The 22,554-nt window shown below is 41.8% G+C and overlaps 1 protein-coding gene across 4 annotated transcripts in view; it reads right to left on the bottom strand.

Moving 5' to 3' along the window:
- clpxa (caseinolytic mitochondrial matrix peptidase chaperone subunit Xa) overlaps positions 1-22,554 on the bottom strand; it is a 291,827-nt gene that overhangs the window by 111,819 nt on the left and 157,454 nt on the right. For all 4 annotated transcript variants that reach the window (XM_051920219.1, XM_051920220.1, XM_051920221.1 and 1 more), the window contains 2 exons: positions 1,658-1,746; positions 1,379-1,543 (listed from right to left, as the gene is read on the bottom strand). In XM_051920219.1, the coding sequence (XP_051776179.1) occupies positions 1,379-1,543; positions 1,658-1,746 (254 nt within the window). The remainder of the gene's footprint in view (positions 1-1,378; positions 1,544-1,657; positions 1,747-22,554) is intronic.

Below are 22,554 nucleotides of genomic sequence, written 5' to 3'. Positions count from 1 at the left end.
AACCTTTACAGGCTAAACAATGGCACCTTGACTGCCATTAGGTATCGGGATGAAATCCTAGGACCCATTGTCAGACCCTATGCTGCTGCAGTGGGTCCTGGGTTCCTCCTGGAGCACAACATGCACGGCCTCATGTGGTGAGAATATGCAGGCAGTTCCTGGAGGATGAACTGTGGAATGGTCTGCCTGCTACTATAAGAGATGCCCCTTCGGTCTCAGTTTTTAAATCCTGGCTGAAGACTCACTACTTCAATTTAGCATATCCTGACTAGAGCTGCTGATTAACTGTACATACTGCATCTCTGTTGTTAGTCATTAGCACTAAAACATAAGTAACATGATAGTTAGAATTGGATGCTAACCCTCACCTATTCTGTTTCTCTTCTTGGTACTCAAATGTGGTACTTGGTGCCACGGCCCACCTGCCAAGTTGTTTTGCCTGCCTAAGGTTAAATCATTCCTGATGGAGGATCGCAGGAATCGTGAGAAATAGGGGTCCTTTCTTCAGACTGGCTGGCCCAACACTGTTTCAGCCGTGGAATGGCCAAATGGGGGAGGCAGCCTGATGGATGAGGTCTCCAGGAGTCTAAAATTATCCAAATCTTATTATGTGATATCATCTACTGTTAAATTCTGCTCCGTACTTCTAAAAAATGTTTTATTTTTTGAGGATTTGTTCTGTGTATTGTATTGTATTGACCCCCTTCTTTTGACACCCACTGCACGCTCAACCTACCTGGAAAGGGGTCTCTCTTTGAACTGCCTTTCCCAAGGTTTTTTCCATTTTTTCCCTACTAGGTTTTTTTTGGGAGTTTTTCCTTGTCTTCTTAGAGAGTCAAGGCTGGGGGGCTGTCAAGAGGCAGGGCCTGTTAAAGCCCATTGTGGCACTTCCTGTGTGATTTTGGGCTATACAAAAATAAACTGTATTGTATTGTACTGTATAACCACTAACTGGCCCCCACTCTCACCTGACTTAAATCCAATAGAACACCTCTGGGACATTATGTTTTGGTCCATCTGACACCGTCAGGTTGCACCTCAGACTGTACAGGAACTCAGTGATGCCCTGGTCCAGGTCTAGTCCTGTTGTCTCATGCATGTGGTATTCTATGTTCAAATTCCATGCTTGATCAACAACATGCTCAGCATGCATTCAACTCCCAGATTTCCAAAGATTTGCAGGTTAGGGAAATCAAGAAGAATAAATTGGCAAAGTAGGATAGTGTGTGCCAATGGGCCATGTGATAAATTCACCCCCATCTACTTGTGGTTCCTGCCTTGCACTCAGTACTGCCAGGATAGTCGTCTTCAGACTTTTTCACTTTTTAAATTTTTGCAAACATAAGACTGGTTTTAAACAAGACTACAAGAGACGTACCTTTTCGTTTTTTCTTCTACTAATTATCCTGTCAAGTCCATTAAAAGCACCCGAGGCCACAAAAAGGATGTTTGTTGTATCAACTTGAACAGTTTCTCCTCTTAACTTTCTAGAATTTTTCTCAGGAACATTAACAATTGTTCCTTCAAGAAGTTTCAGCAAACCCTGCCAAGGGGGAAAAGAAAACAAAGAACACATACAACACATTTAATTAATGTAACACTTTAAATTAAGAATACATATATACCACAATTTTAATTAATTATACAAAGAACTTACTTGCTGCACACCTTCCCCACCAACATCTCGTAACTGGTGAATGCCTGGCACACTGCCGATTTTATCTACTTCATCCAGAAAAACAATTCCTTAAACAAGAAGATTTATCAATGTCAGTGATTAAACAGGATATAATTAAATACTGATGGAAATTTCAAATAATTTTTTTAAAGATATCACTTAACGACTCCTCAGTGATCAGTGCCTTAGTGGAGTGAGGTGGCATAAGCATAGCAATATTATCTAGTACATTGTATTCAACAAGTACCAATAACGACTTTATTAAACTGTTTGGTTATTGGCAAGACATGACTGATCCACAATCAATGCTGCTAATAAGCTCAGTCCAAAAAAACACGCACAAAGACATTTTTTTAAACTTGCAGTTATATTGTGCCAATACGGCTGCTGCACAGCAGACTGGTGGTATAGGAAGAGCTTGGTTGTAGCTCGGTAACCAAGATCTTTTTTGTTTCACAGACCAGCCATTTATCCAGTAAAAAGGAATGGAAGTGTATATCTATTCAAAAGCTTATCTCCATATGGCACAAGAATTGATTTACAGAACATTTGCATAATGAGTTTGCAAATGGAACATTCATTTGTCCTCTTTTCAAGTGCTCATTTTCATATTAAAGCCACATGCAGATCATTTCACAGTCAGGATAATCCTCATCCCAACACCTTTCGAAAAAAACCCTTCCATGTTATTCTGGCAAGAGCCTTTTTTTTTTTCATTTTTTATATGCCCACAACACATACACGCACACATCATGGCTGCCACGTGTTCCAAGCATTCTTTTGACACATCTCCTAAACACGTTCTAAGAAATTAATGAGACGTGTGCGCAAGTTGCAGTACCAGGAAAAATATGGGCAGTGCATATGTCCAACTTTTGGTATGTTACATCAGCATCGTTGTTTACTAATTGACATGTGACTGCAAGCTTGCAGCTCTAACAGGATCAATCTGAATGCTTTGATGTTTGTTGAATGGTTTCATGCAGTGAAGGAAATCATCAAACTTAAAAGCTGACATGCAAATAAATGTCTTCACGATGCTTCTCTTCATCCATTGATCAATGGGCGGAGTGGTGGCTCTGAGGCTAGGGATATGCACTGGCAATCGGTTCGAATCGCGTAAATGCCAAAAAGGAACTCTGCTCTGTTGGGCCCTTAAGCAAGGCCCTTAACCTGCAATTGCTGAGCGCTTTGAGTAGTGAGAAAAGCACTATATAAATGCAAAGAATTATTATTATTATTAAATAGGCAATACAAGTGTCACATATTCCCCATTGTAATGATGCAATACATTTAAAGGTATCACATACTGTCTTAACATTGTGTCGCTGTTGTTGTTTTTTTTTTTTGGCACCTTCAAAACAGCAACAGAATGTAAAATACTTTAACATCGTCCATCTCTCAACTCACAACGCAGCAAAACTGGATGCTGTACCCGTGCAAGCATAGACAGTAACTGCTTGCACATCAGCACTGTCCTCAAACTCATGTGTCGCATAGCGTTAAGTATATCCTCAGCCTTAGAGTAATCTGAGTGCCAGTAAGAATGGCATGAGATATGAGGGAGGAGGCAGAGGTGCTTCCACTTTAGCTAAAAAAAAGAGAATGTTAGGCTATCTAATGTGTGTATTCTTACCTCTGTGATTGCATGGTAGGATGCTTCTGTTGTCTATGTATGTAATTCAGTTCTTTTATTGTCACTACTTTCAGTGTGATAGTGTCAATGTGACTTTTAGGTTTTAGAGCATTAGAAGAATCTAAATGAAAACAGGCTATTCAAATCCAAAGCTCATTAATGCAATACAATACAATTTATTTCTGTATTGCCCAAAATCACAAAAGAAGTGCCACCATGGGTTTTTAACAGGCCCAGCCTTTTCTCTCTAAGAAGGCAAGGGAAAACTCCCAAAAAACCATAGCAGGGAAAAAAATGGAAGAAACCTTGGGATAAGGCAACTCAAAGAGAGACCCCTTTCCAGGTAGGTTGGGCATGCAGTGGGTGTCAGAAAGAAGGAGGCAAATACAATACAACACACAGAACAAAACATAACACAAGTAATCCTCAATACAATACTAAAATAAAAATATTACAAGTATAGTCCTATCCACTGAATTTTTCTAAAAAAAACCATCAAGTCTATTTTTGAAAGTCCCTTAAGTCCTACTGTCTACCACACTACACGGTACCTTATTTCATGTGTCTATGGTTTCCTGCACAAAGAAAAACTTTGTAATGCTTGTGTGAAATTTACCCTTAACCAGTTTCTAAATGTGTCCCTATGTTCTTGATGAACTTGCTTTAAAGTAACGGTCTTGATCAACTGCATTAATTCCCTTCATAATTGTAAATATTTCAATCATATCTCCTTATGCTTAAACTGAAAAGCTGAAAAGGTGTGTGCATGTTTATGTTACGCAGAAATCCTGAAGTGGCATGAGTGCTCCCATCAGCAGCTGCTATTTTAATAGAAAAGCTTTTCATATTAGAAAGTTAGTTCATGTTAAATTTAGGGGAAGAAAAACAAAGATTTCTTCAACACAGTTTTTATCTTAATGTTACTAATCAGAAATATATGAGCAAAACATCAGATGACATTTACTTGAGCTATGAGGGTAAAAGCAATGTTAGGTTTGTAAGGGAAAGTACAAAGCAGTAATGATTCCAGATTTCTGCAGCCACAAAGGTTAAATTCCACACATTTCACTTAAGGGTTTTCCGAGCTCACATATTCCCAAATGTGGTCTACTCTTGCTTGTATAAAATATGCCTGATGAGGGTTAACGATTAAACAAACACACTGGTTGTATGAAGTCTCTATTGCATTGTGCAGCTCATTTTTCTTTAATGACGAACTTTCAAGGGGTCAACAGCCCACTGGAAGTTCACAGGTATACAGTAATCCCTCGCTATATCGCGCTTCGCCTTTCGCGGCTTCACTCCATCGCGGATTTTATATGTAAGCATATTTAAATATATATTGCGGATTTTTCGCTGCTTCGCGGGTTTCTGCGGACAATGTGTCTTTTAATTTCTGGTACATGCTTCCTCAGTTGGTTTGCCCAGTTGATTTCATACAAGGGACGCTATTGGCAGATGGCTGAGAAGCTAGATTGCTTACTTTTCTCTCTCTCTTGCGCTGACTATCTGTGATCCTAACGTATGGGGATTGAGCAGGGGGGCTGTTCGCACACCTAGATGATACGGACGCTCGTCTAAAAATGCTGAAAGATTATCTTCACGTTGCTATCTTTTGTGCAGCTGCTTCCTGAAACGACATGCTGCACAGTGCTTCGCATACTTAAAAGCTCGAAGGGCACGTATTGATTTTTCACTGTTTTGTTTTTCTCTGGCTCTCTCTCTCTCTCGGAGGGGGTGTGAGCTGCCGCCTTCAACAGCTTTGTGCCGCGGTGCTTCGCATACTTAAAAGCAAACAGCCCTATTGATTTGTTTGCTTTCCTGTGTCTTTCTGACAGACTCTGCTCCTGACGCGCACTCCTTTGAAGAGGAAAATATGTTTGCATTCTTTTAATTGTGAGACGGAACTGTCATCTCTGTCTTGTCATGGAGCACAGTTTAAACTTTGAAAAAGAGACAAATGTTTGTTTGCAGTGTTTGAATAACGTTCCTGTCTCTCTACAACCTCCTGTGTTTCTGCGCAAATCTGTGACCCAAGCATGACAATATAAAAATAACCATATAAACATATGGTTTCTACTTCGCGGATGGCTCTGGAACGCAACCCCCGCGATGGAGGAGGGATTACTGTATAGCAGGAGTTCTGCAGCAATATGAGATGGGGGGGAAATCATACGATTTTATTATTTAAAAAGATATAAATAATAAAGTATTTTTCTAGTCTACAATGTATTTTAATATTGTCACTTTGTTAGTGCGCTTGCCAATTACGCCTATTAACTCATTGAGGGTGAATGTTGACTTTTGTCAAAAGGATGGGTTGACATGGTAATCAACTGTAAATGGTGACAAAACCCGCCGTTATGTTTTAGTTCGACTGTTTGCTAGAAGGAAAGTTAGCTTTGTTGGTAATATCAGAGATTCTGTACACTCGCGTGAGTAGCAAAGCGCAAACAAAGGCAAAAATGGCATTGACATCTGCAGAGAGAACGAAGCGAATGTGTAAAGCAAAATACTCCATGGAAGACGTTTTGCCTATTATTGCTGAATTAGACTCCGACTTATTGGACTACAATTTTGATACAAGTGCTTGAAAATGAATGTGAGGTACCAGCATCAGCTCATCAGTCCCCAGCTGATCGTTTTGCTGAACAGGTTCGCGTAGCTGACACACCTACAGCACCATTTGTCTGGGAGGACCGCTACTTACAATGAGAAGTGGTACAAACCAGATTACAATGCACTGCGACTATGACCACAGCTGCTGCCCCCACCCCCTGCTGCATGAAGACAGCCTTGCAGCCAACCTGTTGTGCATTCCTGGCAAATCAGCAGCCACAGTATGCAGCAACAGATGTTTTATGTGGATTTCTTTGTGAAACCGTTGCTTTGTGTGCTTTTCAGAAAAAAGTGTTTTTTGGAAAAAATATTCAGCCCCCAAAGAGTTAATAAACACATTTTTCAAGTGCTACTCAGAGGCTATTATAGACGTACATATTTTGCATTGTGGTGTTAAAACAGTGTGTCAAATGATACAACATGTGTTTTAATTTTTTAATAAGGAAACATTCTGAAAAAAATAAAACATCTTTAGTTCTGTTTTAAATTCATCAAATGAGTCATATTCTAAAGCAAAATCTAAATCTAGAAAGTATGTAGCTTCACATAGATCTGATTTATGCTGCCTAAGAAAAATGACTGACTTGATTACAGCAAATGTGTTTTTTGTAAGGGAACTCGGTTAGAAAAATGTCTAAAGCTGTCTATATTGAAAAGACATCTAGAACAAAAGCATCCAGCTGATGCTGGGAAAAATGTCGACTTTTTCTGAAGGAAAGCAGCACTGCTTGTGAAACAAGTGTGCACTTTCACACAGCAGCTGTTTCAGATTGGGCACTGAAGGCGTCTTTCTGACATAGTATTGCATTGCCCATGCGAAGAAAGCTCACACAGTAGGATAAGATCCGATATTACCAGTGACCGAAGACAGAGTTCTGGAACTGCTTGGTGAGGAAGCTGCCTGTAAAACTGACACTGTCCATTTTCAGACAACACTGTTTGCCCTTGGTTTGAGTTGCAGCTAACACAGCACAGGTTATTGTCTATATATGATTTATTGGAGATGGAAAATTTGTTTAGGTGCTTTTATTCTGCAAAGAATTTCCGAGGAAGACAACAGACCAGGACATTTTTAAAACTTTAGATATGTTTCTGCAGGTAAATTTAATTAACTGGTCTTATTGTGTGGGCATCTGTACAGATGGTGCCGCTGCCACGACAGGCAAGTATAGTGGAGTCGTCACGTTAATGAGGGCCAGTGCTCCAGATGCCGTGGATACCCACTGCATGCTTCACAGAGAAGCACATGTCATTACAAGGTTGGAGGACGAATTACAACAAATGCTTCAAGACTTTGTTAAAGCTGTAAACAGTATCAAAGCATGTTCCCTTAAACACAAGTTGTTTGCCAAACTGTGTAGTGACATGGATGCCACTTTCCAAAACATTCTGAGGTCTAGTGTGTGTCTTGCGAGGCAGTTTTACAATGAGTGTTTGATTTCCTTGAAGAGCTGCATGAATTCCTCTAGTCTGACAGCTCCCAGTTTGCTAGCTGTTTTGAAGGCCAGTTGCGAAGCTGGTGTATTTGGCCGACAATATTTCAACTTTTAAATTTGTTGAATAACAGCATGGAAGGCAGTGATCACAGTACATTTAATTATCAAGATAAAGTTTGTGCATTAAAATAAATAAATAAGTAGGACTTTGGGAGAAAAAGCTACATGAGGGAAGTACTGTAATGTTCCTGCTTCTTCACCAGGAGCTAGAAACAACGATGTACCTGCAGACATAATCCTGCTTATAATATTGTCATATCTGATACTCCTGAAGGAATAATTTAATGACTATTAAGACTTTAGGGACTTGATGCTCAACTTGATGTTTTTTTGGAAGAAAGTGGATAGGACTGGTGAGCTTTGTTGGGCTGAATGGCCTGTTCTTGCTTAGATTGTTCTATTTCCCAGACCTGTACAATTGTCATTTAAACTAGATCAGAAATCAATTAGAGTCCAGAACTGAAAAGGATTGTCATGATTTGAGGTCACAAGAGTGATTAGTTAAAACAGTCAATGATGGTAGTTGGAAAATGCAATTCTCTGCCATTCCCCAGTCACATTTTTGGAGCAGACTCATAAGTGAATAACCAGTGTTCAGCGAAAAAGCAATCCAATGCCTCTTACAATCTGCAGCAACATACCTGTATGAGGCAGGTTTTTCTACATTGAAAGTACTGAAAAACCACAAGTTAAATGAGGAAAATGATTTGAGATTGTCCCAAAGTCAGCTGCAACCCAGAGTGCATAAACTGTGCAAGAACACAAGCCCAATAGTCCCACTAGGCCTAGGGTAAGTTTAATTTATTTATCATGAGCTGTCCATTTTTACATAGTAAAGGTGCCATGTTTTATATAGGTTTACCACATGCAATTAACTAGTAGTAGATCTGCATAGCTCTGCATCTGCATCTGAACCCGAGTGGTGTTTTGTTATTGGACTTCTGTGCTCGTCACGGATTGTCCATAACGAACACCATATTCAAGCATAGGGGTGTTCATATGTGCACTTGGCACCAGGACACCCTAGGCCTCAGTTTGATGATCGACTTTGTGGTCGTGTCATCGGACTTGCGGCCACATGTCTTGGACACTTGGGTGAAGAGAGGTGCGGAGCTGTCAACTGATCACCACCTGGTGGTGAGTTGGCTTCGATGGTGGGGGAGGATGCCGGTCAGGACTGGTAGGCCCAAACGTGTTGTGAGGGTCTGCTGGGAACGTCTGGCAGAGCCCCCTGTCAGAAGTAGCTTCAACTCCCACCTCCGGCAGAACTTCGACCACATCCCGAGGGAGGTGGGGGACATTGAGTCTGAATGGGCCATGTTCCGTGCCTCTATTGTTGAGGCAGCTGACCGGAGCTGTGGCCATAAGGTGGTCAGTGCCTGTCGTGGCGGCAATCCTCGAACCCGTTGGTGGACACTGGCGGTGAGGGATGCCGTCAAGCTGAAGAAGGAGTCCTACAGGACCCTTTTGTCCTGTGGGACTCTGGAGGCAGCTGATAGGTACCGGCAGGCCAAGCAGAATGCAGCTTTGGTGGTTGCTGAGGCAAAAACTCGGGTGTGGGAGGGGTTCGGGGAGGCCATGGAGAACGACATTCAGACGGCTTCGAGGAGATTCTGGTCCACCGTCCGGCGTCTCAGGAGGGGGAAGCAGTGCAGTGTCAACACTGTATATGGTGGTGATGGTGCGCTGCTGACCTCGACTCGGGACGTTGTGGGTCGGTGGGGGGAGTACTTCGAAGACCTCCTCAATCCCACTAACATGCCTTCCAATGTGGAAGCAGAGCCCGGGGACTCAGAGGTGGGCTCCCCCATCTCTGGGACTGAGGTCACCGAGGTGGTCAAAAAACTCCTTGGTGGCAGGGCCCCGGGGGTGGATGAGATACGCCCGGAGTTCCTCAAGGCTCTGGATGTTGTAGGACTGTCTTGGTTGACACGCCTCTGCAACATCGCATGGACATCGGGGACAGTGCCTCTGGATTGGCAGACCGGGGTGGTGGTCCCCCTCTTTAAGATAGGGGACCGGAGGGTGTGTTCCAACTACAGAGGGATCACACTCCTCAGCCTCCCTGGAAATGTCTATTCGGGGGTCCTGGAGAGGAGGGTCCGTCGGATAGTCGAGCCTCGGATTTAGGAGGAACAGTGTGGTTTTCGTCCTGGTCGCGGAACAATGGACCCGCTCTACACCCTTAGTAGGGTCCTAGAGGGTGCATGGGAGTTTGCCCAACCAGTCTACATGTGTTTTGTGGACTTGGAAAAGGCATTCGACTGTGTCCCTCGGGGAATCCTGTGGGGGGTACTCCGAGAGTATGGGGTATCGGACCCCCTGATAAGGGCGGTTCGGTCCCTGTACAATCGGTGCCAGAGCTTGGTCCGCATTGCCGGCAGTAAGTCGAACCCGTTTCCAGTGAGAGTTGGACTCCACCAGGGCTGCCCTTTGTCACCGATTCTGTTCATAACTTTTATGGACAGAATTTCTAGGCGCAGACAGGGCGTTGAGGGGGTCCGGTTTAGTGGACTCAGGATTGGGTCACTGCTTTTTGCAGATGATGTTGTCCTGTTTGCTTCATCAGGCCGTGATCTTCAACTCTCTCTGGATCGGTTTGCAGCCGAGTGTGAAGCGGCTGGGATGGGAATCAGCACCTCCAAATCCGAGACCATGGTCCTCAGCCGGAAAAGGGTGGAGTGCCCTCTCAGGGTTGGTAGCGAGATCCTGCCCCAAGTGGAGGAGTTCAAGTATCTCAGGGTCTTGTTCACGAGTGAAGGAAGAATGGAGCGTGAGATTGACAGGCGGACTCTCTCTCTATTAATGTGCTTGGACACAGAGCTCTATGAACAGCCAGCCTCTTTAGCAATGACCTTTTGTGTCTTGCCCTCCTTGTGCAAGGTGTCAATGGTCGTCTTTTGGACAACTGTCAAGTCAGCTGTCTTCCCCATGATTGTGTAGCCTACAGAACTAGACTGAGAGACCATTTAAAGGCTTTTGCAGCTGTTTTGACTTAATTAGCTGATTAGAGTGTGGCACCAGGTGTCTTCAATATTGAACCTTTTCACAATATTCTAATTTTCCGAGATACTGAATTTGGGACTTTCATTAGTTGTCACTTATAATCATCAACATCAAAAGAAATAAATATTTGAAATACATCAGTCTGTGTGTAATGAATGAATCCAATATACAAGTTTCACTTTTTGAATGGAATTACTGAAATAAATCAACTTTGTCATGATATTCTAATTTTATGACCAGCACCTGTATATCCCACATTACAGAGCGTGAAACTCGTATTATATAGATTCATTACACACAGAGTGATACATTTCAAGTGTTTATTTCTTTTTATTTTGCTGATTATGGCTTATAGCTATCTGGGTATATGGCTTAAAGTATCTCAGAAAAGTTGAATATTGTGAAAAAGTTCAATATTGTAGGCTCATGGTGTCACACTCCACTCAGCTAATTAACCCAAAACACCTGCAAAGGTGTCCTGAGCCTTTAAATGGTCTCTCAGTCTGGTTCAGTAGGCCACACAATCACGTGGAAGACTATTGACTTGGCAGTTGTCCAGCAGACAGTCATTGACACCCTCCACACGTAGGGTAAGCCACAAAGTGTCATTGCTAAAGAAGCTGTCTGATCACAGAGTGCTGTATTCCAAGCATATTAATGGAAAATGGAATGGAGTGGAAGGAAAAAATGTGGCAGAAAAATTTGCACAAGCAACAGGGATAATCGCAACCTTGAGAGGATTGTGAAGCACAGGCCATTTAAGAATTTGGGGGAGATTCACAAGGAGTGGATTGTGGCTGGAGTCAGAGCCACCACACACAGATGTATCCGGGACATGGGCGATATCTGTTGCATTCCTTGTGTCAAGCACTAACTGCTTCCAAGAACACCCATTATGACAGAATAATAGAAAGTGGCCATGACAACCCAAGGGTTTTGTTCTCTGTAGTTAATAAATTACTTCAACCCGCATCAGGCCCAACTACCTCTTCTACTGAAGTCTGTGAGAAATTCCTAAACCTTTTCCATAACAAAATTAAAGATCTAAATAATTCAACTAACATACAACCCCAATTCCAATGAAGTTGGGACATTGTGTAAAACTTAAATAAAAACAGAATACAATGATTTGCAAATCCTTTTCAACCTATATTCAATTGAATACACTACAAAGAAAAGATATTGAATGTTCAAACTGATAAACTTTATTGTTGTTTTGCAAATCTTCATTTTGAATTTGATGCCTGCAACACGTTCCAAAAAAGCTGGGACAGGGGCATGTTTACCACTGTGTTATATCACCTTTCCTTTTAACAACACTCAATAAGCGTTTGGGAACTGAGGACACTAATTGTTGAAGCTGTTTAGGTGGAATTCTTTCCCATTCTTGCTTGATGTACAACGTCAGTTGCTCAACAGTCCGGGGTCTCTGTTGTCGTATTTTGCACTTAATGCGCCACACATTTTCAATGGGAGACAGGTCTGGACTGCAGGCAGGCCAGTCTAGTACACCGTACACTTTCACTACGAAGCCACGCTGTTGTAACACATGCAGAATGTGACCATAAATGGATCATAAAAGGAGCATAGAGTCCCACCTGTCCAGCCACAATACACGGGAGGTGTGGCAGGGAATACAAAACATCACAAACTACAGAGGCTGTGATGCCACAACAGGAGATCTGAGTGCATCGCTAGCAGAGGAGCCAAACTGCTTCTTTGCTCGCTTTGAATCATTGCAACAGCAGCACTCACCTGCTCCAGCCCTGCTCCCACCCTCACCGGGTTCCTGCACTACTCCACTCACTGTAAAGGAGCACGATGTCAGACGGGTGCTCCTGGCAGTGAACCCCAAGAAGGCTGCTGGCCCAGATGGAGTGCCTGGTAGGGTGCTCAGAGCGTGTGCCCACCTTTATCTTTACCAAAATCTTCAACCTCTCCCTAGCCCAGGCAGTCATTCCATCCTGCCTCAAATCAGCCACAATTATTCCAGTGCCGAAGAAGTCTGCCATCACCAGCCTAAATGATTATCGCCCTGTGGCCCTCACTCCGGTAATCATGAAGTGCTTCGAGAGACTGGTTCTCCAGCACATCAAGGACTATCTCCCCCAAGACTTCGATCCCTACCAATTCGCATATCGCACGAACCGATCCACAGAAGACGCCATTGCTATAGCTCTCCACTCTGTGCTGAGACATCTGGAGCAGCAGCAGAGCTATGTCCGGATGCTGTTTGTAGATTACAGCTCAGCTTTTAATACAATCATCATTCCTGACATTCTCATCACCAAACTGGTCACTCTTGGTCTCCCCCCTCTCACATGTGTCTGGATAAGAGACTTTCTTACCAACCGGCTCCAGACTGTGAGACTCGGCCCCCACCACTCCTCCATTCGTACACTAAACACCGGTACTCCGCAAGGCTGTGTGCTGAGCCCCCTTCTGTACTGTCTCTACACCCACGACTGCAGTCCGGCCCACAACAACCACCTCATCGTCAAGTTTGCTGATGACACCACAGTGGTCGGACTCATCTCAAAGGGAGACGAGGCAGCTTACAGAGAGGAGGTCCTGAAGTTGGCAGCCTGGTGTTCAAAGAACAATCTGGCTCTGAACACCAGAAAAACCAAGGAGATCATTGTCAACTTCAGGAGGCACAGCAACGACCTAGCCCCCCTCTACATCAACGGCGAGTGTGTGGAGAGGGTCCATACCTTCCGGTTTCTTGGTGTCCTTATCTCTGCTGACATTTCCTGGACAGACAACATCACGGCAGTCATCAAGAAGGCTCAGCAGCGGTTACACTTCCTGAGGGTCCTCAGAAAGCACAACCTGGACTCCAACCTGCTACTGACCTTCTACCGCTCGTCCATCGAGAGCCTACTGACGTACTGTATCACAGTATGGTACGGCAGCTGCACCATGGCAGACAGGGAGAGGCTTCAGCGAGTAGAAAAGGCAGCACAGAAGATCATCGGCTGCCCTCTCCCCTCCTTGATGGACATTTACATCTCCCGCTGACTCAGCAGAGCAAAAAACATCATTAAGGACAGCTCCCACCCTGGCTCTGATCTGTTTGACCTGCTGCCCTCAGGGAGGCGCTATAGGTGCATCACAACAAGGACAAACAGACTCAAGAACAGTTTTTTCCCAAAAGCCATAACCATTCTAAACTCACACATTCACTGACTACACAGTCTAACCCCCCAACCCCTGGACTTCCTTCTATCCATCAACTGTGCAATATCCAATATCTAAATGGTACTGATAATAACTGTGTAATATCTGCATACTATACAATATCATTACTCTCAGGTCCAATATCTTCTACTCACTGCACATGATCATCATTATTGTGCAATATTTACATTATGTGCAATAACCCAATAGTGCAATAGTTATTTATTCTTTCCAGTATTTAAATAATGTGCAATAACTCGATTTAGTTATTATTCTTTCCATTTGTATATAGTGTCGCAGAACTTTTTTTGCACCATTTGTTTATTTTATTTACTTGTTGTGTTCTACATACATGTCTGCACTGAAAGGAACTGCTTTTAATCTCATTGTACATGTGTATAGTGACAATAAAAGGCATTCTATTCTACATCCCTGAAAAAGACGTTGCTTGGATGGCAGCATATGTTGCTCCAAAAGCTGTATGTACCTTTCAGCATTAATGGTGCCTTCACAGATGTGCAAGTTACCCATGCCGCGGGCACTAACACACCCCCATACCATCACAGATCCTGGCTTTTGAACTTTGCGCTGATAACAATCCGGATGGTCCTTTTCCTCTTTGGCCCGGAGGACACGATGTCCATGATTTCCAAAAACAATTTGAAATGTGGACTTTTCAGACCACAGCACACTTTTCCACTTTGTGTCAGTCCATCTCAGATGAGCTCGGGCCCCAGAGAAGCCGGCGGCATTTCTGGGTGTTGTTGATATATGGCTTTCGCTTTGCATGGTAGTTTTACCTTGCTATTGTAGATGTAGCGATGAACTGTGTTAACTGACAATGGTTTTCTGAAGTATTCCTGAGCCCACGTGGTAATATCCTTTACAGAATGATGTCGGGTTTTAATGCAGTGCTGCCTGAGGGATCGAAGGTCACGAGCATCCAGTGTTGGTATTCGGCTTTGCCGCTTATGTGCAGAGATTTCTCCAGATTCTCTGAATCTTTTGATAATATTATGGACAGTAGATGATGAAATCCCTAGATTCCTTGCAATTGTACGTTGAGAAACGTTGTTCTTAAACTGCTGGACTATTTGCCCACGCAGTTGTTCACAAAGTGGTGAACCTCGCCCCATCCTTGCTTGTGAACGACTGAGCCTTTTGGGGATGCTCCTTTTATACCCAAACATGACAAACACCTGTTTCCAATTAACCTGTTCACCTGTGGAATGTTCAAAACAGGTGTTTTTTGAAACATTCCTCAACTTTCCCAGTCTTTTGCTGCCCCTGTCCCAGCTTTTTTGGAACGTGTTGCAGGCATCAAATTCAAAATGAGTGAACATTTGCAAAACAACAATAAAGTTTATCCGTTATAACATTCAATATCTTGTTTTTTAGTGTATTCAACTGAATATAGGTTGAAAAGGATTTGCAACTCATTATATTCTGGTTTTATTTACGTTTTACACAACGTCCCAACTTCATTGGAATTGGGGTTGTAAATACATCATCTGTTTATATCTTTCCCTGTTTTCCTACTCCATCCAGCTCCTTCTCTAAGTTCTCAGCAGTCACATCTGCTTTTGTTAATGACCTGCTTTGTAAGATGAGGCCAACTACTTGTGTACTGGACCCCATCCCCACCACACTTCTTAAATCCTCCCTTCATGCCATAATCCCGACTATTACAACAATAATAAACTCATCCCGTGACACTGGCTTTGTGCCGCTCACTTTTAAAATCACTTCTGTAACCCCAATGTTAAAAAAGCCTGGTCTTGATGCTGACAATTTTAACAATTTTTGGCCTATTTCCCACTTACCTTGTCTGTCACAAGTTCTTGAGCGTGTTGTAGCTTCCCAACTCACCAACTACTTAACTTCTAATAATTTGATGGAACCCTTTCAGTCTGGTTTCAGAGCACAGCACAGCTGTGAAACTGCTCTGCTACGGGTAACCAATGATTTGCTTATGGCAGCAGACTCTGGACAAACCAGCATATTAATTCTGTTAGACCTCAGTGTAGCATTTGACACTGTCAGACATGACATTCTGCTGTCCAGAATGGAGAACATGCTGGGTATCTGTGGCACTGCCTTCCAGTGGTTCAAGTCCTACCTGACTGATAGGCAAGAGTTTGTTAGTCTTGGCAACAGCAGGTCAAGCACAGCACCAGTCATACAAGGGGTTTCACAGGGCTCTGTCCTCTGTTTTTCTGCATTTTTATGCTTCCCCTTGGCCATATTATTCATAGATTTGAACTGGGTTATTTTTATGCAGACGATACTCAACTCTATTTCAATATTAAAAGTGGAACTTTCTCAGTTCACAGCTTGCCTCAGTGAAATTAAAACCTGGATGGAGCAGAACTCTTTAAAATTAAACTGCAACAAAACTGAACTCCTGTAAATTGGGACTAAAGTGCAACTTAATAAAACGAGCTCCTTCCCAGTCCATCTAGCCGGTGATCTCATCAGACCTGCCTCTACTGCAAAGAATCTTGGTGTAATTTTTGATTCCTCCCTTTCTTATTCCGCCCACATAAATCACATTAAGAAACTTTCTTACATTCACCTCTGTAACATATCACGTGTTCACTCCTTCCTCTCCTTTTCTAACGCTGAGAAACTTGTCCATGCTTTTATCACATCCCGCATCGATTATTGTAATTCCCTACCGTCAGGTGCCTCTTCTAATCTTATAGCACACCTCCAGCTTATTCAAAACTCGGCTGCAAGAGTCCTTACATGGACCAGCAACAGCGAGCACATCACACCCATCCTACTTCGCATTCACTGGGCTCCCTGTGTCTTACAGAATGGAATATAAAATTCTATTAATAACTTACAAAGCCTTAAACGATCTTGTGCCAAACTACATCAGTGACCTTCTCCATCACTATGTGCCTGTCCACCCACTAAGGTCCTCTGATTCTGGCAATCTTGTTGTGCCTCACACTAACCTACACTCCATGGGTGACAGGGCCTTGAGCTGTATAGTGCCCAGACTCTGGAATGACCTATCAAAATTAATTAGATCAGCTGACTCCATGAATTCTTTTAAAAAACAACTCAAAACTCATCTGTTCAGGAAGGCATTTAGCTCTACCTGACTTTATTACCCTTCTTTCAGTTTACCTCTATGTCAAGATGCTCATGTAACCTCTGTGTGTGTGCGTGACCATCAATTATGTTGTCTGTTAGACTTTTCTCTGAATTACTATCTTACTCTTCTTTCTTCATTTATTTGGTTTAGTACAATGCTATATAGACAAAGTAACAAGTATGACAACCCCTAAGAATTATCTATAGTTATGTCTAATTCCCATATAAAACATGGTCATATCTTCATGTCTGTCACAATAATGAACAAACACAGTCTCCTATAACTAAATATACACAGATTTTTCAGAGAATTTTTGACCATATTGAATGTAAAGAAAAGCCAAGCAAAATGACACCTTTTATTGGCCAACTAAAAAGATTACAATATGCAAGCTTTCGAGGCAACTCAGGCCCCTTCTTCAGGCAAGATGTAATCATCAGGTGTCATTTTGCTTGGCTTTTCTCTACATTCATAATGGCTAACATGGTACAACACCCTAGTGACCATATTGAATAAATCATTCAAACTGTGAAACTGAAGGTTGGAAAAAGTAAGTGAACCCCAAGCTAATGACTTTTGAAAAACTCATTGCAGTCAGAATTTAGCACACCTGGAGTCCATTTAATGAAACAAGTTCAGAGGTGTGGCATAGAATTACTTTGATAAAAAACACTATAAAGTTTGAGTTTGAACTTTTGACAAGTATATCCAGATGGGAATCATGCTTCGCACAAAAGAGCTGTCTGAAGAGCTACGATCGAGAATTGTTAATCTACATAAGGCTGGAAAGGGTTACAAAGTCATCTCAAAGATTTTACATATTCATTAGTCTACTGTTAGGCAAGTTGTCTATAAACAGAGACAATTTGGTATTGTGGCTACTCTGCCTAGAAGTGGGCGCTCTGCCAAGATGACTCCAAGAGCACAACGCAAAGTCAGCAATGAGGTAAAGAAGAACCCTAGAGTGACAGCAAAGGACTTGAAGTCATTAGAACTGGCTAACATCCCTCTTCATGAGTCAACTATATATAAAACATTGAACAAGAAAGGAGTCTATGACAGGGCACCAAGAAGGAAGCCACTGCTATCAAAAAAGAACATTGCTGAATGCCTAAAGTTTGTGAAAGAACACTTGGACACTCCACAACGGTACTGGGGAAATGTTTTGTGGAGTGATGAAACCAAAATTGAACTATTTGGGAGGAACAAGCAGAACTTCATTTGGCATAAAAAGGGCACTGCATATCAACATTAAAACATCATTCCTACAGTAAAGTATGGTGGAGGGAACATCATGATTTGGGCCTGGACAGCTTGCCGTCATTGAGGGGAAAATTCACAAGTTTATCAACAAATTCTCCAGGAAAATGTGAGGGTGTCTGTCCATCAACTTAAGCTCAGAAGAGACTGGGTGATGCAACAGGACAATGACCCCAAACATCGCAGCAAATCCACAGCACAATGGCTTCAGAAGAACAAACTCTGCCTTTTGGAGTGGCCGAGTTACAGCCCAGATCTCAATCCTATTGAGAATCTGTGGAATGACTTGAAGAGAGCCATACACAGAAGACAACCAAAGAATATGGAAGAGTTAAGGCAGTTCTGCAGGGAAGAATGGGCTAAAATTTCCCCCACACGATGTGCAGGTCTGATCTGCAGTTACAGGAAGTGCCTGGCTGAGGTCACTGCTGCCGAAGAAGGGCCAACCAGTTATTAAATTCCAAGGTTCATTTACTTTTTCCACTACCACTGTGAACGATGAATGCGTTTGTAAAATAAAGACATGAAAGAGTAGAATTTTGTGTGTGTCATTGGCTTAACAGTAGAATTACCAGATCCTATGACAAAACTTGTAGATCCGGCCCAACTTAAATCCCATCGCACCTCTCCGTCAGCGTCTTTTGTCCTGTAAATGTGCTGATAAAGACAAGCAGCCTGCTATTCCATCCCCCCACCGCCGCAGAACGTGCACAAAGTTCTCCTAGCTCATGCCTTGATTATCTGAGAGTGAGGCCCTGGAGTTTTAGAGTGGAAATAATAGATCGTTATTTGGAACACATGCATTTCAGGTGTGTTCTGTTTCTACAATAATCTGTGTAAACACATTGTTAAAACAGAAACGTTTTTCATATTGTAGTAGTAAATGACAAAATGTTGGCATAAACTATATAATGTGTGAAGCCTGACGTCCAAAGATCAAATAAACACTTTCACAAAAGGTTCAAGGATAAGACAACAGCTTCCGTGGCTTAGCGGTAAGATTTGCTGACTTGTAATCAAGAGTCCCCGGTTCGATCCCGACTGTCTCCTATATTTGCCATTTTCAGTAGTGTGCTGCTCTTATTGTTAATATTATACAGTACACACATGCATTTGGTTTGCGTCTGTAACAGACAGTGTACATTTATAATACTTGTAAAAGTTACCTTTTCTTTTTCACTTTTATTCTCTCAGTCACAATACATACTACCGCCCTAGGGATTTGACGCTGTTAGTGTTTATTTGAAACTGGGAATAACTGTAGATGTGAGTGGTGTTTTGGAAATGGAAGGCAATGGAACTGGACATTTTCTGATCTGGAGGGATAAAAGCTGGCACACAAACGCTGGTAAATCTGCCTTATTCGTATCTCACCTTCACTTGATTTTTTGTATTCAGTTTTATTGAATGTTCCTGCTCACGCTGAATTAGTATGCACCTTATGGTCTATGATGTCAAAGCCACACTGACCCCCCAAAAAAAAAACAGACTTTATTATATATATGATATTTGGAATTATTCATTTTATGACCTTTATAGACAGTAATTTCAACACACATCTTTTTAGTTATATCAAAAAGGCACGTTTACAGGGAGATATTATAAGTCATGGAGGACTTTAATTATCCAAATATTAACTGGGATAACCTTGCAGATGGAGGAGCACAAGAGCAGGAGTTTTTAGAAGTAATCAGTGACAGTTTTCTAACACAGCATGTTAAAGCACCAACAAGGGGTGAAGCCTGTCTGGATTTAGCATTTTGTAATAATCAGGACAGAATTGAGGGTGTAGAGGTGATTGAACCACTAGGGGTCAAGTGACCATAATGTAATACAATTCTTAGTATTTTGTAAGAGTACAGACTACAATTGTTAAGTTGAACTTTGGTAGGGCTAATTTTGAGCAGATGTGACAATGTCTAAGTAGGATACACTGGGATAAGCTTTTAAGTGTGGAGACAGTCGAGGAGCAGTGGAACAGGTTTAAAAATGTTTTACATGTAATGCAGGACAGATACATACTTGGAATTAATAGGAAACTAAAAAAAAAACTCCACGGTGGATTAATAAAGATTTAAAAAAAAAGTTGCAAAGGAAAAACCTGCTTTATAAGGCATGTAAGACTAATGACTGCAAAGTGAATCGTTGAGCGTATGAGAACATGAAGGCAACCATTAAGAAGGATATCAGGGAGGCTAAAAGACAGTTGGAGAAGAATATAGCAGATAAGGCGAAAGACAACCCTAAGAGATTCTTTCAGTATTTTAGTAGTAAAAGAACAGTCAAGGAGGAGGTCAAGTGCATCAGAAATAGTAAAGGGTAATTAAAAGATGCAGACAGTGAAATAGTGGATGCCTAAACTTACATTTTTCTGAGTTGTTTACAAGTGAGCAAGTAGATAACCTCCCAGAGGTAACAGGGACTACACTAAGGAGGTACTGAGGGATTTGGAAATTGTAGAGGGAGAAGTGCTGTTCAGATTAAATGAGATGAAATCAAACAAATCACCTGGACCAGATAATATTTACCCTCGAGTTCTTAAGGAGGCTAGCGAATACATATATAAACCCTTGACACATATTTATAGGAAGCCACTGCGCACTGGAGAGATTCCAAAGGACTGGAAAATGGCAAATATCCTCCCATTATATTAAAAGGGTGACAGGGCAGATCCAGTAAGCTTAACATGCATCACAGGAAAATTAATGGAATGAATTATTAAGGATAGGATTGAGCAACACCTGTCAAGGACAGGAGTTATTAGGAACAGTCAGCATGGGTTCAGAAGAGGGAGGTCGTGTTTTACTAACATGCTGGAATTCTATGAGAAGGCAACAAAAGGATATGACCAAAGTGGAGCATATGATATTATTTATCTGGACTTTCAGAAAGCATTTGATAACGTGCCACATGAGAGGTCGGGCATCAAATTAAAAGAAGTGGGAGTTCAGGGTGATGTTTTTAGATGGGTGCAGAGTTGGCTCAGACACAGGAAGCTGGGGGTGATGGTGCGAGGAACCTCATCAGAACTGGCCAGTGGTGTTCCACAGGGGTCAGTGCTAGGGCCGCTGCTATTTTTTTATATTATAAATAAAATATACATACATACATACATATATATATAAATATATTATATATATATATATATATATATATATATATATATATATATATATATATATATATATGTGTGTATATATATGTATATATATATATATATATATATATATATATATATACCCTAAGTTTTTGTCAATAAGCCGCGGCTTATCTAAGGAAAAAAGTTGTGAAAATGAAAAAATAGAATATCGGCTTATACATAAGTCCGGCTTATACATCCATCGCGGGGGTTGCGTTCCAGAGCCACCCGCGAAATAAGAATATCCGCGAAGTAGAAACCATATGTTTATATGGTTATTTTTATATTGTCATGCTTGGGTCACAGATTTGCGCAGAAACACAGGAGGTTGTAGAGAGACAGGAACGTTATTCAAACACTGCAAACAAACATTTGTCTCTTTTTCAAAAGTTTAAACTGTGCTCCATGACAAGACAGAGATGACAGTTCCGTCTCACAATTAAAAGAATGCAAACATATCTTCCTCTTCAAAGGAGTGAAGCAAACAAATCAATATGTCTGTTTGGCTTTTAAGTATGCGAAGCACCGCGGCACAAAGCTGTTGAAGGCGGCAGCTCACACCCCCTCCGTCAGGAGCAGACAAAGAGAGAGAGAGGGAGAGTTTGTTTTTCAGTCAAAAATCAATCCGTGCCCTTCGAGCTTTTAAGTATGCGAAGCACTGTGCAGCATGTCTTTTCAGGAATCAGCTTTACAAAAGATAGCAACGTGAAGATAATCTTTCAGCATTTTTAGACGAGCGTCTGTATCGTCTAGGTGTGCAAACAGCCCCCCTGCTCAATCCCCATACGTCAGGATCAGAGAAAGCGCAAGAGAGAGAAAGAGAAAAGTAAGTTGGGTAGCTTCTCAGCCATCTGCCAATAGCGTCCCTTGTATGAAATCAACTGGGCAAACCAACTGAGGAAGCATGTACCAGAAATTAAAAGACCCATTGTCCGCAGAAATCCGCGATATATATTTAAATATGCTTACATATAAAATCACAATTTAAATGACCGCTACGCGCTCGTGTTGACTCGGCGACGCCCAGAGCAGAAAGAACGCGCTCCGGCCGCTCCAACCGCGCCATGCGGGGAGTGAGAGAGACGGCAATATCTCACACTCTCTCCCCCCTTAAAGAAATTAAATGGGCGCGAGTGAGACCACTGACCTCCCTCCCTTCTATTAGTTATAGGTTATAGTACGTTCGGCTTATCCATGAGTCCGGCTTATCTATGATACGATTTTATTTTAAAAATTCGTATGATTTTTGGTCTCCGGCTAATACATGAGTCCGGCTTATAGACAAGAACTTAGGGTATATGTATATATATATATATATGTATATATATGTATATGTATATATATGTATATATATGTATATATATATATATATATATGTGTGTGTATATATATGTATATATATATGTGTGTGTGTATATATATATATATATATAT

The sequence above is a fragment of the Erpetoichthys calabaricus genome, chromosome 17, assembly GCF_900747795.2.
Source record: "Erpetoichthys calabaricus chromosome 17, fErpCal1.3, whole genome shotgun sequence".
In the NCBI taxonomy this organism is placed as follows: Eukaryota; Metazoa; Chordata; class Cladistia; order Polypteriformes; family Polypteridae; genus Erpetoichthys; species Erpetoichthys calabaricus.
This window is presented reverse-complemented; position numbering and strand designations above follow the sequence as displayed.